Here is a 20,020-nt window from a genome sequence, read left to right as displayed (position 1 = left end):
ACCTCTCATTACCCCCCATTTGCCTCATGCAGTGTGACATCTCCTTCGCATAGAGTTGATCAGGCTGTGAGAAGTTGCTGGATATTGACGGGAACTGGAACACGCTGTCGTACACGTCGATCCAGAGCATCCCAAACTTGCTCAATGGGTGACATGTCTGTGTATGCAGGCCATGGAAGAACTGGGACATTTTTATCTTCCAGGAATTGTCTACAGGTCCTTGCGACATGGGACTGTGCATTATCATGCTGTACCATGAGGTGATGGCTGCGGATGAATGTCACGACAATGGGCCCATTGAAGATCTCGTCACGGTATCTCTGTGCATTCAAGTTTCCATCAATAAAATGCAATTGTGTTTGTTGTGCGTAGCTTATGCCTGCCTGCCCATACCATAAATCCAGCGGCACCATGTGGCACTCTGTTCACAGCGATGACAACAGCAAACCGCTCGCCCACTTGCCATACACACTGTCTGCCATCTGCCCGGTACAGTTGAAACCAGGATTCATCCATGAAGAGCACACTTCTCCAGCGTGCCAGTGGCCATCCAAGGTGAACATTTGCCCACCGAATTCAGTTACGACGCTAAACTCCAGACCCTGGAGAGGACAGTTTGTGTGGAAATTCTTTGGTTGTGCAAACCCATAGTTTAATCAGCTGTCCAGGTGGCTGGTCTCAGATGATCCCACAGGTGAAGAAACTGGATGTGGAGGTCCTGGGCTGGCGTGGTTACACGTGGTCTACGGTTGTAAGGCCAGTTGGACATACTGGCCACCCGATACTTGTTTAGTAGAGAAATTAACATTCAATTATCTGGCAACAGTTCTGGTGGACATTCCTGCAGTCAGCATGCCAATTGCATGCTCCCTCAACTTGAGACATCTGTGGCATTGTGTTGTGTGACAACTGCACATTTTAGTGGCATTGTGTCCCCAGAACAAGGTTCACCTGTGTAATGATCATGCTGTTTAATCCGCTTCTTGACATGCCACACCTGTCATGTGAATGGATTATCTTGGCAAAGAAGAAATGCTCACTAACAGGGATGTAAGCAAATCTGTGCACAGAATTTGAGAGAAAATAGCTTTTTGTGCATATAGAAGATTTCTGGGATATTTTATTTCAGCTCATGAAACATGGGACCAACACTTTACATTGCATTTTATATTTTTGTTTAGTGTATTAGGTAGGTCTTTGCCCTCAAATTCCCCAAAATAACGTTGTGTGAAGCTCCTTCCCTCAGTGTTGCCTAATATTGTACGGTGAGATTTCCAACCGTTGAAGTACTTGGAAAGCCAATGACATTAGAGTTTCAGAGTAGGTGGCAGTGTATTTCCTTCACTACGGCAACCCCGTTGAATTTCTCATGGTTCTGTGAGTGTGAAAGCGTGTGCACAAAGTGTGTATGTGTGCATGTCTTAGAGTGTTGTGCGTGTCTGTGCAGTTTGCATACATGTGTGTTTGTGTGTGTACTCTTGAATCCAAGCACCCACTCTACCTGCAGTTGACACATTATAAAGTGATCTTTGTGTGGGCTTTAACTCTGAAATACATCCGGAGTAGCTTCCTCATTTGGAGGCAATATGGAGACTAGGCAGCTAGGAACGTGTTTGCATGCATTCGTGCGTGCGTAGGTGATGGAGAATTAATGGGATAAATGTCCTGTCCACCTGCTGGGTTTTGTGGGGTAGGGGCGGTGGCTGACGTAGTCTGAACACACACAGTAACACAATGTAGTCATTTACTCTGTCTTGGTGTAATTTAGAAACATTCTTTGTGCAGTCTGGTCTCTGTGTGCTTACTGGGCATCAGCCCAAACATTCACAGTCGTATGATACTGTACGTTATGTTCAAGTTTCCTGTGTTATTGTGTTGCACTAATACATTCGTTAATATAAGACACTGATCCTGCTTTGGTGAACACTGATCACCTAAAATGGCCTGATCTGTCTGTGAATCAATGTCTGGTCCTTGACTCTGTGCCAGCTCATGGGTCTCGCTGTGTACAACAGCATTGCTCTGGATATCCACTTCCCTCCTTATTGTTACAAGAAGCTCTTGACTCCACCCATTGTGCCATGTGACCAGAATACTCCCATCGGCATGGCAACCGCCACCCTGGGCGACCTGCAGCAGGTCATGCCGGTATGTCTTCTCTGATTGGTTCATCTGAAGCACAGCATTTAGAGTAAGAAATGTACTCATTAAGGATAGGCATCCTCAACAGTAGATCAATCAGACTAGTGAGGATCACAATACCCTTTTTAACCAGCTGGGGGAACCACAGTTTAGCTTTTCTTTCTTTACTCCCAAATGTTTTCCTTTGGGCTGGATCCAATCTCTGAAACTCATCTGAATTCATAAAAATGTATCAGTATTTTACACCTTTCATTCATTTTGTCCAATGTGAAATAACTCTACGGTCTCTTATTCTAAAATGTACACACCCATTGCTGAGATGGTGTTTCTCTGTGTAAGAATTTGCTTTTAATTGTTAAACTGTGCCAGATGTTTGCCTCCTAGTTTCTTGGGGCTTTGTTCATAGTTTCATAAGAGTGGGGCGTTGTTCTCTGCCCTGTCTGTCCTAAAAAAACTTTGTTTTAATAACACTGTGGCTTTGATGAAGCAGGGTGGCTGGCCTGGCATACTCCCAGTGCCACAGTAATCCTGCCCTGGCTCCCTTTGGGGCATGAAAGGTAGGCACAGCCATGCCACTATACCACTGATCAGAGACTGTCCCTTCATCCTATGTAACTGCTTTGCAGCTGGGCTGATTCAAGAAGACGGTTGAAAGTCGCTTTGCTGTACAGTCCCATCTGCAAAGGCAATTTACCTTTTGCTAAGCCCCGCCCCCTTGATTACTATTGCAATCTCTGACAAGATTTTTATGGGAAGCCTATTTCCCCGTATGAACAACTGGCGAAATCTCAAACTGTGTTTTTAGTATATAATGACATTTAAACACTGATTACCCCATGCTAATTAGCAAACTCTCGGGTATGTTGTGGTGGACTGTCATTACAATTGCTAAATGGGAACCTGGTAAAATCGTTTGTAGTGTGTCTAGCCATTGAATGTTTCTGAATTCACTGTCCGCGTGTAGCCAAAGCTACTAACCATTTTTCGAGCTAACTAGAGCTCTCAAATCGTATCCTGATGTCGACAGCAGATGAGAGTTGTATTAATAACATGGCTGACTTGGCTAGCTAACACACATTTTTAGAAAACTGGCTAGCTAGCTAGCTAGTGTTAGCAAAGTTGGGTAGTCAATGAGAAGCTAGCAAACAATGTAACAAAAGTATAATTTCTGATTTAAAAAAATACTCTAACAGACTCTGCATTTCAGGAATCACAGTACCCCTGGTGCACTGTTCAATTATCTAACCAATAGTTTTTTGTTGTTGTTAAACTTAATTTTTCCCACTGCCCTTACTGGCTTACATGTGTTTTACGTGTGTGGAATGGTTTGCTGAATACAACAGCTGATTAGCTTTAGAACAGAAGCTTGCTAACATAACATGCTTATTCATGCAGCACACACAGTAATACATGACCCGTGTCACGCTGTGTGCAACGTACAGTCCATTTGAAAGGAAATAATAAAAGTGACAAAGTATTTGCTATTTCAGGATTTGGCTCATGGGCTTGGAGAGCTGCTCTGCTATGAGGGCAATGTGGAAGAAGACTTCTATCTGACCTTCCAGGTATGGACCTCTCCTATGTATTAACAGTGCAAGGCCAACAGTGCACTATTGAACAGGACACAAATGTACATAGATCAAAAAAATAAAAGGATCTTAGTCCAATTAGTTTGGCTAAAGTGTTCCCCAAACCTTCAGAAGGTTTTGGCCTCACAAGGTTTTAATTACAGACTCCATCAAGATGACCAGGAGCTAGGCCTCCCGGGTGGCGCGGTGGTCTAGGGCACTGCATCGCAGCGCTAGCTGTGCCACCAGAGACTCTGGGTTTGCGCCCAGGCTCCGTCGCAGCCGGCCGCGACTGGGAGGTCCGTGGGACGATGCACAATTGGCATAGCGTCGTCCGGGTTAGGGAGGGTTTGGCCGGTAGGGATATCCTTGTCTCATCTCGCACCAGCGACTCCTGTGGCGGGCCGGGCGCAGTGCTCGCTAACCGGGGTAACCAGGTGCACAGTGTTTCCTCCGACACATTGGTGCGACTGGCTTCCGGGTTGGAGCCGCACTGTGTTAAGAAGCAGTGCGGCTTGGTTGGGTTATGTTTCGGAGGACGCATGGCTTTCGACCTTCTTCTCTCCCGAGCCCGTACGGGAGTTGTAGCGATGTGACAAGATAGTAATTACTAACAATTGGATACCACGAAATTGGGGAGAAAAGGGGGTAAAAAAAATAAAAGATGACCAGGAGCTGTTTAATGATTTTAAAGAGTGACTCAGTTACATGACTTCATCAATTCAGTATTACAGTATGGCTGTTAATTGGTGGTGTGTCACTGGTAATAGAGCTACGTGTCATAGTGTGTGGGTATGGAGGGTCTGAAGGCTGTGGAGATGCATTCTCTCACGCCCTCCTCAAGACTAACACTCCAGTGTGAAAAGCAGTGACTATCACTGTGTCCGAATTGCCATTGGAAGGAGTGGGATCTGGGTAAGGCCTTGGTTTTCATCATTAGTGATCATGAAACTTAGACTGAATCTGCGGTAGAGATAGAAGAACATCAGAGGTCAAATTCAATCCATCACCACTAATGATGAGTTAGGTGGTCACACCTCTGAACTATTATAAAATTGTGAGATAATTATTTTGGAAATGTGCATTTTGGCCTCTGAGTTGAGGCCCAAGGTTTCAGGGTCTTTCACCCTTTTACTGAGCCAGAGATATACTCACTGACCTGTATTCAGATCCCGACCACCACCATCCATTACCCCTCTATGCTATATCTATAGACATATCAAATCATATAGACATGCACTCAGTGGCCAGTTTATTAGGTACAGTAAATGGTTTGCTCCTACAAACAGTGGCCGTGGCTTGCTATATAAAACAGGCATCGAGGCATTTAGTTACTATTCGTTTGAACGTAAGAATGGGCAAAACGAGTGACCTAAGCCGCTGAGCGTGGGACGATCGTCGGTGACAATGTTCCAGTATCTCAGAAACAGCCCGCCTCATGGGCTTTTCACGCACGACAGTGTCTAGGGCCCTCAAACTCAACTCTTCACGTCGAAGCCAGTTCTACTGCACTTTTTCATTGTTGCCTTCTAATCAGGGACAGATTTTCGACCTGGGAAACCAGGTGGGCTCAAATAATTGTCAGTTAGAACAGAAAAACAGCAGGCTCCGGACCTCGTAGGGTAAAAGTTGAATATCCCTGGTCTAGGGTTTACCGAGAATGGTGCGACAAAAACATCCAGTTACCGGCAGTATTGTGGGCGAAAACAGCTGGCTGATGAGAGGTCGAGAGTGGCAAAAATCGTGCAAGCTAACCGGCGGGCCACAAACAGGCAAACAATGATGCAGGTACGACAGTGGTGTGCAGAACTGCATCTTGGAATGCACAACTCATCAGTCCTTGTCATGGATGGGCTATTGCAGCAGACGACCACACCTGTTTCCACTCCTATCAGCTAAAAACAAGAAGAAGCGTCTCCAGTTGGCACTTTATAACTAACACTGAACAATTAAGGAGTGGAAAAACATTTCCAGGTCCGACGAATCCCCATTTCTGTTGCGTCATAGTGATGGCAGAGTCAGGAGTTGTTTGTAAGCAGCATGAGTCCATGGCTCCATCCTGCCTGGTGTCAATGGTACAGGCTGGTATAGGTGGTGTAATGGTGTGGGGAAGGTTTTCCTGGAACACATTAAGTTCCTTGATACAAATGAAGCAACGATTCCACGCCCGGAAGAATTCAGGCTATTCTGGAGGAAAAGAGGGGTCCGACCCGTTACTAGATGGGTGTACCTAATAAACTGGCCACTGAGTATATCATATAGACAGACATACAGTGCGTTTCGAAAATGATTCATACCCCTTGACTTTCCACTATGTTAGACTTATTCTAAAATTGATTAAGTAAATGTTTTTCCTCATCAATGTACACACAATACCCCATAATGACAAAACAAAAACAGGTTTTTCAAATTTTTGGCACATTTATCAAAAAACAGAAATACCTTATTTACATACAGTACCAGCCAAGTTTGGAAACACCTACTCATTCAAGGGTTATTTATTTGTACTATTTTCTACATTGTAGAATAATAGTGAAGACATGAAAACTATGGCATTCTCTCAAACAGCTTCACCTGGAAGTCTTTTCCAACAGTCTTGAAGTAGTTTCCACATATGCTGAGCACTTGTTGGCTGCTTTTCCTTCACTCTGCGGTCTAACTCATCCCAAACCATCTCAATTGGGTTGAGGTCAGGTGATTGTGGAGGACAGGTCTGATGCAGCAATCCATCACTCTCCTTGGTCAAATAGCCCACACAGTCAAATCAAATCAAATTGTATTTGTCACATACACATGCTTAGCAGATGTTAATGCGAGTGTAGCGAAATGCTTGTGCTTCTAGTTCCGACAATGCAGTAATAACCAACAAGTAATCTAGCTAACAATTCCAAAACTACTACCTTATAGACACAAGTGTAAGGGGATAAAGAATATGTACATAAAGATATATGAATGAGTGATGGTACAGAACGGCATAGGCAAGATACAGTAGATGGTATTGAGTACAGTATATACATATGAGATGAGTATGTAAACAAGGTGGCATAGTTAAAGTGGCTAGTGATACATGTATTACATAAAGATGCAGTAGATGATATAGAGTACAGTATATACATATACATATGAGATGAGTAATGTAGGGTATGTAAACATTATATTAGGTAGCATTGTTTGAAGTGGCTAGTGATATATTTTACATCATTTCCCATCAATTCCCATTATTAAAGTGGCTGGAGTTGAGTCAGTGTGTTGGCAGCAGCCACTCAATGTTAGTGGTGGCTGTTTAACAGTCTGATGGCCTTGAGATATAAGCTGTTTTTCAGTCTCTTGGTCCCAGCTTTGATGCACCTGTACTGACCTCGCCTTCTGGATGATAGCGGGGTGAACAGGCAGTGGCTCGGGTGGTTGTTGTCCTTGATGATCTTTATGGCCTTCCTGTGACATCAGGTGGTGTAGGTGTCCTGGAGGGCAGGTAGTTTGCCCCCGGTGATGCGTTGTGCAGACCTCACTACCCTCTGGAGAGCCTTACGGTTGTGGGCGGAGCAGTTGCCGTACCAGGCAGTGATACAGCCCGACAGGATGCTCTCGATTGTGCATCTGTAGATGTTTGTGAGTGCTTTTGGTGACAAGCCGAATTTCTTCAGCCTCCTGAGGTTGAAGAGGCGCTGCTGCGCCTTCTTCACGATGCTGTCTGTGTGGGTGGACCAATTCAGTTTGTATGTGATGTGTACGCCGAGGAACTTAAAACTTACTACCCTCTCCACTACTGTTCCATCGATGTGGATAGGGGGGTGTTCCCTCTGCTGTTTCCTGAAGTTCACAATCATCTCCTTAGTTTTGTTGACGTTGAGTGTGAGGTTATTTTCCTGACACCACACTCCGAGGGCCCTCACCTCCTCCCTGTAGGCCGTCTCGTCGTTGTTGGTAATCAAGCCTGCCACTGTCTGGAGGTGTGTTGGGTCATTGTCCTGTTGAAAAACAAATGATTGTCCCACCAAGCGCAAACCAGATGAGATGGCGTATCTCTGCAGAATGCTGTGGTAGCCATGCTGGTTAAGTGTGCCTTGATTTCTAAATAAATCACAGACCGTGACACCAGCAAAGCACCATCACACCACCTCCTCCATGCTTCACGGTGGGAACCACACATGCGGAGGTCATCTGTTCACCTACTCTGCGTCTCACAAAGACATGGCAGTTGGAGCCGAAAATCTAACATTTTGACTCATCAGACCAAAGGACAGATTTCCACCAGTCTAATGTCCGTTGCTCGTGTTTCTTGGCCCAAGCAAGTCTCTTATTATTATTGGTGTCGTTTCTTTGCAGCAATTTGACCATGAAGGCCTGATTCACACAGTCCTGAACAGTTGATGTTGAGATGTGTCTGTTACTTGAATTCTGTGAAGCATTTATTTGGGCTGCAATTTCTGAGGTTGATAACTCTAATGAACTTGTCCTCTGCAGCATAATTAACTCTGGGTCTTCCTTTCCTGTGACAGTCCTCATGAGAGCCAGTTTCATCATAGCGCTTGATCGTTTTTGCGTCTGCACTTGAAGAAACTTTCAAAGTACTTGACATTTTGTTGTATTGACTGTCCTTCATGTCTTAAGTTCTTACGACTGAGATCCTGTTAACGGGATCGATATGACAACAGCCAGTGAAAGTGCAGGGCGCCAAATTCAAACAACAGAAATCTCAATTAAAATTCCTGAAACATAGAAGTATTTGACACCATTTTAAAGATAAACTTGTTGTTAACGACGAAAGCACACCATCTGATTATGTTAGGTCAGTCCCTAGTCACAGAAAAGCACAGCCATTTTTTCCAGCCTAAGAGAGGAGTCACAAAAAGCAGAAATATAGATAAAATGAATCACTAACCTTTGATGATCTTCATCAGATGACACTCATAGGACTTTGTTACACAATACATGTATGTTTTGTTCGATAAAGTTCATATTTATATCAAAAAATCTTAGTTTACATTGGCGCGTTATGTTCAATAATGTTTTGCTTCCAAAACATCCAGTGATTTTGCAGAGCCACATCAATTTACAGAAATACTCAAAATAAATATTGATAAAAGATACAAGAATTATGCATGGAACTTTAGATAAACTTCTCCTTAATGCTGTGTCAAATTTCGAAAAAGCTTTACCGAAAAAGCACACCATATAATCTGAGTACGGCGCTCAGAGACCAAAAAAGCCATACAGATATCCGTCATGTTGTGGAGTCAACAGAAGTCAGAAATAGCATTATAAATATTCACTTAGCTTTGATCTTCATCAGAATGCACTCCCAGGAATTCCAGTTCCACAATAAATGTTTGTTTTGTTCGATAAAGTCCATAATTTATGTCCAAATACCTCCTTTTTGTTTACACCTTTTGTTCACAAATCCAAATTCACGACGCGCAGGCCAGACGAAAAGTCAAAATATTCCATTACAGTTCGTAGAAACATGTCAAACGATGTATAGAATCAATCTTTAGGATGTTTTTAACAAAAATCTTCAATAATGTTTCAACCCGAGAATTCCTTTGTCTTTAGAAATGCAATGGAACGCAGCTACCTCTCACGGGAGCACACCTGAATGCGCTCATGGCCTTCTGGCAGACCTCTTACTTAATCAGCTCTCATTCTCTCCTCCTTCACAGTAGAAGCCTCAAACAAGGTTCTAAAGACTGTTGACATCTAGTGGAAGCCGTAGGAAGTGCAATCGAACCAAATGTACACTATCTTGGATAGGCAAAGAGTTGAAAAACTAAAAACCTCAGATTTCCCACTTCCTGGTTGGATTTTTTAATCAGGTTTTTGCCTGCCATATGAGTTCTGTTATACTCACAGCCATCATTCAAACAGTTTTAGAAACTTCAGAGGGTTTTCTATCTACTAATAATATGCATATCTTAGCTTCTAGGCCTGATTAGCAGGCAGTTTACTCTGGGCAGCTTATTCATCCAACTACTCAATACTGCCCCCAAGCCATAAGAAGTTTTAAAGTAATGATGGACTGTCATTTCTCTTTGCTTATTTAAGCCGTTCTTGCCATAATATGGACTTGGTCTTTTACCACATAGGGCTAGCTTCTGTATACCACCCCTAACTTGTCACAACTGATTGGCTCAAACATATTAAGAAGGAAAGAGAGTCTACAAATTAACTTTTAACAAGGCACACCTTATAATTGAAATGCATACCAGGTGACGACCTCATGAAGGTTGGTTGAGAGAATGCCAAGAGTGTACAAAGCTTTCATCAAGGCAAAGGGTGGCTACTTTGAAGAAAAGGATGATTACTTTGAAGAATCTCATATTTGTTTAACACTTTTTTTGGTTACTACATGATTCCATATGTGTTATTTCATAGTTTTGATGTCTTCACTATTATTCTACAATGTAGAAAATAGTAAAAATAAAGAAAAACCCTTGAATGAGTAGGTGTATCAACTTTTGACTGGTACTGTATGCCTTAGAATTGTTATATCTCGGACAGTTCCTTGAACTTCATGGTATAGTTTTATGCTCTGACATGCACTGTCTACTGTGGGATCTTATATAGACCGGTGTTTCTTTCTGAATCATGTCCAAACAATTGAGTTGGCCACAGGTGGACTCCAATAAAGTTGTAGTGACCTCTCAAGGATGATCAAAGGAAATTGGATGCACCTACGCTAAATTTGGAAGACTTACAGTATGTGAATGAGATTTCTGTATTTCGTTTTCAATATATTTGCAAAAATTGCAACAACAAAAAAATATTTTGGCATTATGGGGTATTTTGTATAGGTGGGTGAGGGGAAAAAATCGATATAATCCATTTTGAATTCAGGTTGTAACACAACAAAATGTGGAATAAGTCAAGGGGTATGAATACTTTCTGAAGGCACTGTATCATATGTTCTATATCCTTTATTCACCAGCTGAGTTCAACACCAGAGCAAATACATTATCTATACCTCTGGTTTCTGATTACAGTAGGCTATTTTTAAGCCCACATGTTTACCGTAAGTGAATGTTGACCATAAACCAATAAGCTTTGGCCTTTCCCAAGAAATCCACTCTCATCATTTTAAGTTAGTGACTGTATCATTGTATCTAGGTTTTCCAAGAGGAGCTCGGGGTGGTCAGGTCCTATAACCTAAAACCTGGAGGTGACAAGATTCCAGTCAACAAACAGAACAGAAAGGGTGAGTAGGCCTATACTGTAGATTAATATATGAAGGGTAGACATTCATGTACAGGACCACAGATGTGCTTTGTTTTGTTCCATCCCATCTCTAACGCAGCTGATTCAACTAGTTCTGTTCGTCAATTTAGACCACACCACAATAAAATCACACGTCGGGCCTCCGCGACCACATTTCTGTTAGAAAATCGGCGATGTGCTGTTCACTAATTCACCTTTCTGTGTATTTGTCTGTTCCCCATGTTATGTCACAATTCTCCTCTACCTGATGTCTAGTCAACTTACCCTTATACATACAGTGCATTCGGAAAGTATTCAGACCCCTTGAATTTTTCCCACATTTCGTTACGTTACAGCATCATTCTAAAATTGATTAACTCGTTTTTCCCCTCATCAATCAACTCACAATACCCCATGATGACAAAGCAACAAAAAAAGCAAATGTATAAAATGTATATATTTTTTTTAGAGTACTTGAGTGTGATATTAAAATATATAAACATATATATTATACATTTGCTTTTTTTGTGGCTTTGTCATCATGGGGTATTGTGAGTTGATTGATGAGGGGGAAAAACGAGTTAATCAATTTTAGAATGATGCTGTAAAGTAACAAAATGTGGAATAAGTCAAAGGTTTTGAATAGTTTCCGAATGCACTATATCGACCTCTATCACTCCAGTATCCCTGCACATTGTTAATAAGGTATTGGAACTGACACTGTATATACAGTTGAAGTCGGAAGTTTACATACACTTAGGTTGGAGTCTATAAAACTCATTTTTCAACCACTCCACAAATTTCTTGTTAACAAACTCTAACTTTGGCAAGTCTGTTAGGACATCTCCTTTGTGCATGACACAAGTCATTTTTCCAACAATTGTTTACAGACAGATTATTTCACTTATAATTCACAGTATCACAATTCCAGTGGGTCAGAAGTTTACATACAATAAGTTGGCTGTGCCTTTAAACAGAAATCAGCCAAGACCTCAGAAAAAAAGTCTGGTTCATCCTTGGGAGCAATTTCCAAAAGCCTGAAGGTACCACGTTCATCTGTACAAACAATAGTATGCAAGTATAAACACCATGGGACCACGCAGCCGTCCTACCTCTCAGGAAGGAGACGCGTTCTGTCTCCTAGAGATTAACATACTTTGGTGCGAAAAGTGCAAATCAATCCCAGAACAACAGCAAAGGACCTTGTGAAGATGGTGGAGGAAACAGGTACAAAATTATCTAGATCCACAGTAAAACGAGTCCTATATCGACATAACCTGAAAGGCCACTCAGCAAGGAAGAAGTCCCTGCTCCAAAACCACCATAAAAAAGCCAGATTACTGTTTGCAACTGCACATGGGGACAAAGATCGTACTTTTTGGAGAAATGTCCTCTGGTCTGATGAAACAAAAATAGAACTGTTTGGCCATAATGACCATCGTTATGTTTGGAGGAAAAAGGGGGATGCTTGCAAGCCATTGAACACCATTCCAACCGTGAAGCACGGGGGTGGCAGCATCATGTTGTGGGGGTGCTTTGCTGCAGGAGGGACTGGTGCACTTCACAAAATAGATGACATCATGAAGAGGTAAAATTATGTGGATATATTGTAGCAAAATCTCAAGACATCAGTCATGAAGTTAAAGCTTGGTCGCAAATGCATACAAATGCCTACCAAGCACACTTCCAAAGTTCTGGCAAAAGTCAAGGTATTGGAGTGTCCATCACAAAGCCCTGACCTCAATCCCATAGAAAATGTGTGGGCAGAACTGAAAAAGCGTATGCGAGCAAGGATGCCTACAAACCTGACTCAGTTACACCAGCTCTGTCAGGAGGAATGTGCCAAAATTCACCCGACTTATTGTGGGAAGCTTGTGGAAGGCTACCTGAAATGTTTGACCCAAGTTAAACAATTTAAAGGCAATGCTACCAAATACTAATTGAGTGTATGTAAACATCTGACCCACTGGGAATGTGATGAAAGAAATAAAAGCTGAAATAAATCATTCTCTCTACTATTATTCTGACATTTCACATTCTTAAAATTTAGTGGTGATCTTAACTGACCTAAGACTGGTAATTTTACTGGGATTAAATGTCAGAAATTGTGAAAACTGAGTTTAAATGTATTTGGCTAAGGTGTATGTAAACTTCTGACTTCAACTGTAGCTTCTTACTTTCTCATGTTCTTATTTCTTATTTTATTTCTTGTGTGTTTTAGTTCTACCTTGTGTTTAGTGCTACGCTGATATCGATTACTGCATTGTTGGTTTTGGAGCTTGAAGAAATGCATCACACTGTACTTATGCTTCAATGTCACGTGCACAAGACTTGTTTGAGTATGTGTCTCAACTTATGGGTGCTTGAATGATTTATTAAATTATTTTCTTTCTCTGCAGAGTATGTTCAGTTGTATGCTGGTTTCCTGCTTAATAAGTCAATTTACAAGCAGTTTGCAGCCTTCTATCGTGGCTTCCACAGTGTGTGTGCGTCAGACGCTCTGATGGTGAGTCGGGACTTCTCTGGGCTTTCTGTGGGGGTGGGGTTAAGGTCGGCTCGGCTCCCAGGTTCTTGGAAGGTTACAATAAGTTATTACAATAAGTTATTCACATCACTGTGGTCAGAACCTCCAGATGAAAGTTCTAATACAGGTTTTATAGTAAGAGGAGGAGATAAGCTAATATCAATATGTGTACCTCACTGGAGGCTGGTGAGGGGAGAATGGCTCATAATAATGGCTGGAATATATTCCATATATTCCATTCCAGCCATTACTATGAGCCTGTCCTCCCCAAGTAAGGTGCCACTAGCCACCTGTGGTGTGCATGCTTGCGTCTCACACATACACAATTGTATGAAGGAGTCTCTCTTGATTGTTAATGTAAATATACACAACTTCTACCCACCTGCCACCTCCTGACCCCCTCTGCTGGGGTATATTTTGCACTGAGTGACATTACTCAGATACTGTAGCCACCCTATATTGCGAAACAGGACCGTTTAAGTGGGTCAAGAATAGAGGTGATGAGTTGATTTAGTTATTTAGACAGACTATAGGGATTAGGGCCTCCTGGGAAGAATGTTTTTACTTATCTCGTTACAGCAGCACAAATCTAACACAGGTGACCTCCATTGAATACCGATCAGCCAGAGACACAGAATAGCTTATGTTCTCCCTGGCCCAGACTTTGCCAGCAGGGTAGCCTCATATTTATTTATTGATTTATTGATTGATTGATTGATTTATTAACCTTTATTTTAACAGGGGAAACTTGCTGAGATCAGGTCTCTTTTACAGTTGTGCCCTGTGATACAACAATAAAAACAACACAACAATTAATAAGAATTTAAAAACCAAACAAAATTAAAACATAAAAAGTACAAGATGGAGATTAAAAAGATAAAAATAAATTAACTTCTATAAGAAAAACACACATTACAAAAAGCAATCACAGTTTATAAAAAGAAGTTAATGTAATGTGCATTTAAGCTGTCTTTCAGGCACCAAAACATCTAACTGGAGTTCTCTCTGAAATTCATTCCATGAGTGTGAAGCATGATATTCAAATGCCGTTTTGCCTAACTCCGGGGTATCTCTAGCACTAGCATGTCCCGTGACCGAGTCTGATAAATACTGTTTGACCACTGAATGTTTGAGTTAAGATAATTAGGAAATTTCTATAAGACCGCTTTATAGACAAGTATCAACTAGTGTCTGGCCCTTCTAAAAGTCAGGGAGTCCCAGCCAACCGATGTGTACAAAAGACAATGATGTGTGCAAAAGTTTTCATTAGTAACAAAGCGCAACGCTGCATGATACAATGCATCCAATTTCTTCACTACTGATGCTGATCCATGCATATATAAAACATCACCATAATCAAGCACTGACATAAGTGGCCTGTACAATTTTCTTTCTGTGCTGTGATGACAGACAAGATTTATTTCTACAAAAACATCTTATTCTCAATTTCAGCTTCTTTACCAGCTCAGTTATACGAGTTTTAAAAGAGAGATTATCATCTAACCAAATTCCAAGTTATTTATAGGTGGGAACATGTTCCAAAAGACAGCCATCATGGTTAGCATTGTTCAGAAATTCAAATTGTATACTTTTGGTTCGTGAAAATACCATATACTTAGTTTTACTTAAGCACCAGCCTAAGATCTACAAGTGCATCTTGAAGCAATTGAAAGTCAAATGCTTTAGTGAGTGATGGGGCTGTGGCATATAGTACTGTGTCATCAGCATAGAAATTAAAGCAGCATTTTTTTCACTGAGATACAGATATAATTTATGTATATAGTGAATAATAAAGGACCTAAAATCAAACCTTGCGGGACTCCTTTGTGAACAGTGACAAACTCAGATTTGACCTCAACTGCAATAATAGCCTGAGATCTATCACTGAGATAATTCTGAAACCATAAACATGTATCTGAGGCCAACCCCAATGAGGTCAGCCTCTTCAGCAGAAGAGAATGATCAACTGTCTCGAAAGCCTTTGACAGGTCAACAAACAAAGCAACACAGTTCAACTTCTTATCCAAAGTTCTTACAATATCATTTATAACCAGTGTGGTGGCTGTGATGGTACTGTGCCCCGGTCTAAACTGGACTGAAATTTGTTCAGTATGCAGTTGTCAGACAAGAAAGAGCGCAGCTGTACATTTACCAATGACTAACAGTTTTACAAGACAAGACAGCTTGGAGATTGGTCGATCATTATCAAGGTCACCAGTATCCCCACCTTTGTGCAGAGGCAGCACATAGGCAGTTCTCCAAATCTTAGGTATGACCCTAGAGGTCAATGTGAGGTTAGAAATATGAGTAAGAGCACCAGAGATAAGTGGTGCAGCTCTAGCCAGCAACTCCGGGTCAAATTTGTCAGCCCCTATCGCTTTGTTAGTGTCTATGGCTAGCAAGGCATCAATAACTTTCTTCTCTGTGAAGAGGCTTCGTGAGAAACTCTGACCATCAGCATCCGCACTCATGCATAATGCATATGTATCTTTTCTTCCTTCATTTGTGGTTGGCATTTTCTCAACAAGATTGCCTGCTGCAATGAAGTGATTGTTGAAGGCATTAGCATTGGCGTTCTTATCAGTAATGAGACCAGTATCCAACCCTATCTGATTTGGGAGTGTAGAGTGCATATTGTTATTTTAATGTTTTAAATACTTTCCAGAATTTGTCTGGATTCCCATAACAGTCATTTTAAACTAGTCACATAGTAATCCGATTTTGTTCTTCTAACAAGTCTGATGCACAGGTTTCTTAGCTGCCTTAAAATCAGCCAGTCAGAGCTATAATAAGTTTACCTAGCCTTAGCCCATGCTACATCTCTTTTACAAATAGCATCAGAAATGTCTGACTTAAACCATGGGTTTGATCTATTCTTTACTCTAACCTTAGTGTATGGAGCGTGTTTATTGTATGTGGTCTTTTCATCTATGGCTAATGCGCCTTTCTAAAGACATGGGCACGTCATTTGTTGCCAATTTGGATTGTTTTTGGAAAAAACAGAGGTAATTCGTCAATGATGGAATTTATCTGGGTGAAAATGGCGTCCGCCTGCTATACATTCTGCAATAGATGGAATTCCATCCGAAATTACTGTAATTCTACAACAGTACCAGTCAAGAGTTGACACACCTACTCATTCCAGGGTTTTTCTATATTTAAATGTTTTTCTACATTGTAGAATAATAGTGAAGACATCAAAACTATGAAATAACATAAGTGTTAAACAAATCTAAATATTTTAGATTCTTCAAAGTAGCCACCCTTTGCCTTTGACAGCTTTGCACACTCTTGGCATTCTCTCAACCAGCTTCATGAGGTAGTCACCTGGAATGCATTTCAATTAACAGGTGTGCCTTGTTAAGTTAATTTGTGGAATTTATTTCCTCCTTAATGCGTTTGAGGCAATCAGTTGTGTTGTGACAAGGTAGGGGTTATATACAGAAGATAGCCCTATTTGGTAAAAGACCAGGTCCATATTATGGCAAGAACAGCTCAAATAAGCAAAGAGAAATGACAGTCCATCATTACTTTTTATTTTATTTTTATTTATTTCACCTTTATTTAACCAGGTAGGCAAGTTGAGAACAAGTTCTCATTTACAATTGCGACCTGGCCAAGATAAAGCAAAGCAGTTCGACACATACAACGACACAGAGTTACACATGGAGTAAAACAAACATACAGTCAATAATACAGTATAAACAAGTCTATATACGATGTGAGCAAATGAGGTGAGATAAGGGAGGTAAAGGCAAAAAGGCCATGGTGGCAAAGTAGATACAATATAGCAAGTAAAACACTGGAATGGTAGATTTGCAATGGGAGAAAGTGCAAAGTAGAAATAAAAATAATGGGGGTGCAAAGGAGCAAAATAAATAAATAAATAAAATACAGTAGGGAAAGAGGTAGTTGTTTGGGCTAAATTATAGGTGGGCTATGTACAGGTGCAGTAATCTGTGAGCTGCTCTGACAGTTGGTGCTTAAAGCTAGTGAGGGAGATAAGTGTTTCCAGTTTCAGAGATTTTTGTAGTTCGTTCCAGTCATTGGCAGCAGAGAACTGGAAGGAGAGGCGGCCAAAGAAAGAATTGGTTTTGGGGGTGACTAGAGATATATACCTGCTGGAGCGTGTGCTACAGGTGGGAGATGCAATGGTGACCAGTGAGCTGAGATAAGGGGGGACTTTACCTAGCAGGGTCTTGTAGATGACATGGAGCCAGTGGGTTTGGCGACGAGTATGAAGCGAGGGCCAGCCAACGAGAGCGTACAGGTCGCAATGGTGGGTAGTATATGGGGCTTTGGTGACAAAACGGATTGCACTGTGATAGACTGCATCCAATTTGTTGAGTAGGGTATTGGAGGCTATTTTGTAAATGACATCGCCAAAGTCGAGGATTGGTAGGATGGTCAGTTTTACAAGGGTATGTTTGGCAGCATGAGTGAAGGATGCTTTGTTGCGAAATAGGAAGCCAATTCTAGATTTAACTTTGGATTGGAGATGTTTGATATGGGTCTGGAAGGAGAGTTTACAGTCTAACCAGACACCTAAGTATTTGTAGTTGTCCACGTATTCTAAGTCGGAGCCGTCCAGAGTAGTAATGTTGGACAGGCGGGTAGGTACAGGTAGCGATCGGTTGAAAAGCATGCATTTAGTTTTACTTGTATTTAAGAGCAATTGGAGGCCACGGAAGGAGAGTTGTATGGCATTGAAGCTTGCCTGGAGGGTTGTTAACACAGTATCCAAAGAAGGGCCAGAAGTATACAGAATGGTGTCGTCTGCATAGAGGTGGATCAGAGACTCACCAGCAGCAAGAGCGACCTCATTGATGTATACAGAGAAGAGAGTTGGTCCAAGAATTGAACCCTCTGGCACCCCCATAGAGACTGCCAGAGGTCCGGACAGCAGACCCTCCGATTTGACACACTGAACTCTATCAGAGAAGTAGTTGGTGAACCAGGCGAGGCAATCATTTGAGAAACCAAGGCTGTCGAGTCTGCCGATGAGGATGTGGTGATTGACAGAGTCGAAAGCCTTGGCCAGATCAATGAATACGGCTGCACAGTAATGTTTCTTATCGATGGCGGTTAAGATATCATTTAGGACCTTGAGCGTGGCTGAGGTGCACCCATGACCAGCTCTGAAATCAGATTGCATAGCAGAGAAGGTATGGTGAGATTCGAAATGGTCGGTAATCTGTTTGTTGACTTGGCTTTCGAAGACCTTAGAAAGGCATGGTAGGATAGATATAGGTCTGTAGCAGTTTGGGTCAAGAGTGTCACCCCCTTTGAAGAGGGGGATGACCGCAGCTGTTTTCCAATCTTTGGGAATCTCAGACGACACGAAAGAGAGGTTGAACAGGCTAGTAATAGGGGTGGCAACAATTTTGGCAGATCATTTTAGAAAGAAAGGGTCCAGATTGTCTAGCCCGGCTGATTTGTAGGGGTCCAGATTTTGCAGCTCATTCAGAACATCAGCTGAGCAGATTTGGGAGAAGGAGAAATGGGGAAGGCTTGGGCGAGTTGTTGTGGGGGGTGCAGTGCTGTTGACCGGGGTAGGAGTAGCCAGGTGGAAAGCATGGCCAGCCGTAGAAAAATGCTTATTGAAATTCTCAATTATGGTGGATTTATCAGTGGTGACAGTGTTTCCTATCTTCAGTGCAGTGGGCAGCTGGGAGGAGGGGTTCTTATTCTCCATGGACTTTACAGTGTCCCAGAACTTTTTTGAGTTAGTGTTGCAGGAAGCAAATTTCTGCTTGAAAAAGCTAGCCTTGGCTTTTCTAACTGCCTGTGTATAATGGTTTCTAGCTTCCCTGAACAGCTGCATATCACGGGGGCTGTTCGATGCTAATGCAGAACGCCATAGGATGTTTTTTTGTTGGTTAAGGGCAGTCAGGTCTGGGGAGAACCAAGGGCTATATCTATTCCTGGTTCTAAATTTCTTGAATGGGGCATGTTTATTTAAGATGGTTAGGAAGGCATTTAAAAAAAATATCCAGGCATCCTCTACTGACGGGATGAGATCAATATCCTTCCAGGATACCCCGGCCAGGTCGATTAGAAAGGCCTGCTCGCTGAAGTGTTTCAGGGAGCATTTTTACAGTGATGAGTGGAGGTCGTTTGACCGCTGACCCATTACGGATGCAGGCAATGAGGCAGTGATCGCTGAGATCTTGGTTGAAAACAGCAGAGGTGTATTTAGAGGGCAAGTTGGTTAGGATGATATCTATGAGGGTGCCCGTGTTTAAGGCTTTGGGGAGGTACCTGGTAGATTCATTGATAATTTGTGTGAGGTTGAGGGCATCAAGTTTAGATTGTAGGATGGCTGGGGTGTTAAGCATGTTCCAATTTAGGTCGCCTAGCAGCACAAGCTCTGAAGATAGATGGGGGGCAATCAGTTCACATATGGTGTCCAGAGCACAGCTGGGGGCAGAGGGTGGTCTATAGCAGGCGGCAACGGTGAGAGACTTGTTTTTAGAGAGGTGGATTTTTAAAAGTAGAAGTTCAAATTGTTTGGGTACAGACCTGGATAGTAGGACAGAACTCTGCCGGCTATCTTTGCAGTAGATTGCAACACCGCCCCCTTTGGCAGTTCTAT

At 42.0% G+C, this 20,020-nt stretch overlaps 1 protein-coding gene across 2 annotated transcripts in view; it reads left to right on the top strand.

The window, feature by feature from the left end:
• The window catches only part of LOC139412582 (probable E3 ubiquitin-protein ligase HECTD2), a 48,714-nt gene that overhangs the window by 21,418 nt on the left and 7,276 nt on the right, over positions 1 to 20,020 (top strand). For both annotated transcript variants that reach the window (XR_011634715.1, XM_071159297.1), the window contains exons 15-18: positions 1,990 to 2,148; positions 3,633 to 3,707; positions 10,815 to 10,902; positions 13,301 to 13,407. Coding sequence is in view for 1 of the 2 variants with exons in the window: in XM_071159297.1 (XP_071015398.1) it covers positions 1,990 to 2,148; positions 3,633 to 3,707; positions 10,815 to 10,902; positions 13,301 to 13,407 (429 nt within the window). In the remaining variant the exon portion in view is untranslated. The remainder of the gene's footprint in view (positions 1 to 1,989; positions 2,149 to 3,632; positions 3,708 to 10,814; positions 10,903 to 13,300; positions 13,408 to 20,020) is intronic.

This window comes from Oncorhynchus clarkii, chromosome 1, assembly GCF_045791955.1.
Source record: "Oncorhynchus clarkii lewisi isolate Uvic-CL-2024 chromosome 1, UVic_Ocla_1.0, whole genome shotgun sequence".
In the NCBI taxonomy this organism is placed as follows: Eukaryota; Metazoa; Chordata; class Actinopteri; order Salmoniformes; family Salmonidae; genus Oncorhynchus; species Oncorhynchus clarkii.
Note: the sequence above shows the minus strand (reverse complement) of the source record. Positions and strands in the feature narration are given on the sequence as shown.